This window comes from Rhincodon typus, chromosome 10 (assembly GCF_021869965.1).
Source record: "Rhincodon typus isolate 14 chromosome 10, sRhiTyp1.1, whole genome shotgun sequence".
NCBI classification, from domain to species: domain Eukaryota; kingdom Metazoa; phylum Chordata; class Chondrichthyes; order Orectolobiformes; family Rhincodontidae; genus Rhincodon; species Rhincodon typus.
The window spans coordinates 4,247,025-4,251,167 of NC_063341.1; the positions used below are offsets into that span (position 1 = coordinate 4,247,025).

Genomic DNA, 4,143 nt, shown 5'->3' on the forward strand with positions numbered 1-4,143 from the left:
CCTGTTGGTCAAACACAATTTGCTTCAACAAATTTCTCCTGATTTCATCTATCTGGCTCTAAATACCGATAAATCAGTTTTGGGTTATGGTTATCTCTCAAGGCTTCCCCACCATTACCATGAGGATGATGGACTGCAGTTGCTGGGTTTGATTCTCTGCTCATTTTTAAATAGGGCTGTAACATTTCTAATTCTTCAGTCCACTGGCACCACTGCTATGGTGAATGAAGATTGGAAGTTGTGGGCAGAGCCTCTGCATTTTCCATTCTATGTCCCTTGGCTCTATCCCATCTGAAACATGGATCTTTTTGACATTTAGGATCTTTGTTCACTCACTTTTGGGATGTGGGCGTCGCTGTCTGGGCCAGCATTTATTGCCCGTCCCTAGTTGCCCTACAGAAGGTGGTGGTGAGCTGCCTTCTTGAACCGCTGCAGTCCATGTGCTGTAGGTAGACACACAATACCCTTAGGGAGGGAATTCCAGGATTTTGACCCAGCGACGGTGAAGGAACAGCAATATATTTCCAAGTCAGGATGGCGAGTGGCTTGGAGGGGAACTTGCAGGAGGTGGTGTTCCCATGTATCTGCTGCCTTTGTCCTTCTAGATGGAAGTGGTCGTGGGTTTGGAAGGTGCTGTCTAAAGATCTTTGGTGAATTGCTGCAGTGCATCTTGTAGATAGTACACACTGTTGCTACTGAGCATCGGTGGTGGAGGGAGTGGATACTTATGGATGTAGTGCCAATCAAGTGGGCTGCTTTGTCCTGGATGGTGTCAAGCTTCCTGAGTGTTGTTGGGGCTGCACCCATCCAGGCAAGTGGGGAGTATTCCATCACACTCCTGACTTGTGCCTTGTAAATGGCAGACAGACTTTGGGGAGTCAGGAGGTAAGTTACTCATCACAGTATTCCTAGCCTCTGACCTGCTCTTGTAGTTCTTGTAACCTATTAATATTTAAAAGTTCATTCTTTTTCACTGTTTTCAGATAATCTAATTTCTCTACTATCCTATTCTTTTACACCTAGAAGGAACAAGAGAGAATTGTCAAAAAGGGGTGAATGAAAGGCGTTCAATGGTGAAAGCACCTGGAGACATATCTGAATGGAAAGGTTTGCAGGAATTTGGGAGAACAGCAGATGTCGCGGCTCAGATGAAATTGTGATGGCTAAGATCTGAAATTGACACAATGTGTACAAAAAACAGCCCAATGCTCAGACTCCATCCACACATTGAGCCCCTGCAACCAGCCTCCCCTACCCAGACACCCCCCTGACAAGGTTCCCCAGCCCAGATAATCCCCATACACAGTCCCCTTCCGGGGTCCGCTCACCCCCAGACCCCACATCCAGAGACCCTCAACCAACAGCCCACCAACAACCCAGGCGACTCCAGATCCAGAAGCCCCACATCCAGATACTGCCTTCCCTTGGCCGTAAGACTCGCCCCCACACCCAGATTCTCCCGGCACTCTGACACCAGGTTCCCCACAGACCCAGGCAATTCCCAGCATCCACTGACAGACCATCCCATGCCCCTTCGCACTCAGATGCCTTCCCTGACTCCCAGTACCCTCCCCTCCCATACCCAGACCCATGCAGACCACCTCATGCCTAGAATGATCCAAGTCCCAAGCCATTCGGCCCATCGAGTCTGCTCCGCCATTCAATCATGGCTGATAAGTTCCTCAATCCCATTCTCCTGTTTTCTCCCCATAACCCTTGATAATCAAGAACCTATCTATCTCAGTCTTAAATGTACTCAATGACCTGGCCTCCACAGCCTTCTGTGGCAGTGAATTCCATAGATTCACCACTCTCTGGCTGAAGAAGTTTCTCCTTATCTCCATTCTAACAGATCTTCTCTTTACTCTAAGGCTGTGCCCTCAGGTCCTAGTCTCTCTTACAAATGAAAACATCTTCCCAACATCCACTCTGTCCAGGCCATTCAGTATTCTGTACCCTACCTCCACAACATTGAGACTCCCCCAGCATCGAAACTCCTTTAAAAGCAAGACCCTGTACAAACTGCCCACTCCCCACTCTCCACCCACAGGGCCAGATTTCTGCAGATTAGGGCTGAACTCAAGGGAACAATAAAAATGGTGGATGGGGCCCAAATGCAGAAATGCCATCCTAATTACTGGCAGATGCCAATTTTGCCAGCAGGACGTGACTCACACAGGAGGAAAACTCCACGGAGTTATTTAAAATTAGTGCTGAGTTCAGACATCTCAATTTTGCGGCTTCAAGAGCCTTAATCCACTGAAATGGGGTCATGAACTGATGGAGTCAACATAAACATATTTGAAAGGACTGTCTGAGTGTCATGATCGGACAAAAATCTCCAGCCCTTTAAACATGGAAAATAAGTTGAAGCTTTTGGTTAGAGTTTTTGTTTTAAATGTCCTTTAATAGACTGCTTTGAACTGACAAGCTGTCTGGCATAGGCAATGAAACAAAAACACCCTCTATCTGTGCAGTTTCAATTGATGTTGATTGTAGACAATTTCCAAGGGCTGTTTTTGGAACAGAGGGCATCATGAATGCTTAGCTGATGCTCAAAAGATACAAAAACACACCTCAGAGGAAGGGGGGGAGGGTGACACCATATTTTGATGGTTGGTTTAAGCAGGCATTTAGTGGTTAGCTCCATTGACTGGACAGCTGGTTTACAATGCAGAATGATGCCCACTGCACGCATTCAATCCCCGCTTCGACTGAGGTTTTGTCATCTCAACCTCGTCCCTTATTTGAGATGTGGTGACCCTAGGTTGAATCCCGACCACCTCTAACGAGAGAGCAGTCTTGTAGGGCAGCGGTGGCTTTATTGTTACAGTTGCTGAATACAAGTTGGTTTACCTTTGTAACAAATTAAATGCCTAAGGGGATTTAAAATGTTCGAGTGGGTTTGATGGGTAGATTTTATTTTCACTATTGAGTGAGAGAATTCCATTGCATTGTCAGAAAACTTTGTTTTCATCTCTGCAGGACTTCTTGAGGTCAGTCTAAATGGATAAGTGGCTTCTGAGGTCATAGGGTGGCATTGAAGTGCCATGGGGCATGGAGGGTATGACAGGACATGAGTTAACATGGAGGAAGCTGCTAGGAAGAGGTATGGAGAAAGACTGGGGAGGCACATGTTGGCACACTGGAGGTAAAGACGAGATCTAAAGGACCTCACAGTTACTAAACCAACAGAGTGAAGTCACAAATACAGAGGTGGACTTCCTAACTCAGTCCCCCTCAGACTTATCTTGCTGTTGCCTCAGACTTACCAACGTGCCACCCTCTCACCTCTGCCTTTCGTCAGCCCCACTTTGAGCTGCATTTGATTAACACCCATGGGTTCTACACTGCATTGGCTCTGTACCCTTGTCCTGCTGTCCCCTAGCTGTTTGTGCAATTGGCCCGTCAGGTTCAGAACCAGATGGACTGGCACCTCTGGATCTGCACTCTGTTGGCACAGTGATGCCAAGGTGAAAGGTCATCCGCCTGCAGGATGAACTGATGGTTCTCTCTCATTGTCCGAGACCGGACCTACTCTAACCTGTGTTCAGCCGCTGGGTGTTCTGCTGGTCTTGTTGCTGTTGCTGCTGTCTACGAGCGAGTTTCTTCATCTGGTGAAAGAGAGAGAGAGAGGGCATTACTGTTCAGAGAGAGAGAGAAAAGAAAATTAATCTGTCCCTCCCACAGCGAGGGGTCGCTGTGTCCCTCCCACAGCGAGGGGTCGATCCGTCCCTCCCACAGTGAGGGGTCACTGTGTCCCTCCCACAGCGAGGGGTCACTGTGTCCCTCCCACAGCAAGGGGTCTATCCATCCCTCCCACAGCAAGGGGTCACTGTGTCCCTCCCATAGTGAGGGGTCTATCTGTCCCTCCCACAGCAAGGGGTCATTGTGTTCCTCCCACAGCGAGGGGTCACTGTGTCCCTCCCACAGCACGGGGTCTATCTGTCCCTCCCACAGCGAGGGGTCACTGTGTCCCTCCCACAGCGAGGGGTCACTGTGTCCCTCCCACAGCAAGGGGTCTATCCATCCCTCCCACAGCAAGGGGTCACTGTGTCCCTCCCATAGTGAGGGGTCACTGTGTTCCTCCCACAGTGAGGGGTCACTGTGTCCCTCCCACAGCACGGGGTCTATCTGTCCCTC

At 49.0% G+C, this 4,143-nt stretch overlaps 1 protein-coding gene across 1 annotated transcript in view; it reads right to left on the reverse strand.

The window, feature by feature from the left end:
- The window catches only part of LOC109918964 (LIM homeobox transcription factor 1-alpha-like), a 308,155-nt gene that overhangs the window by 8,809 nt on the left and 295,203 nt on the right, over nucleotides 1–4,143 (reverse strand). The window contains exon 6 of the mRNA XM_048601533.1: nucleotides 3,545–3,614. Within this exon, the coding sequence (XP_048457490.1) occupies nucleotides 3,545–3,614 (70 nt within the window). The remainder of the gene's footprint in view (nucleotides 1–3,544; nucleotides 3,615–4,143) is intronic.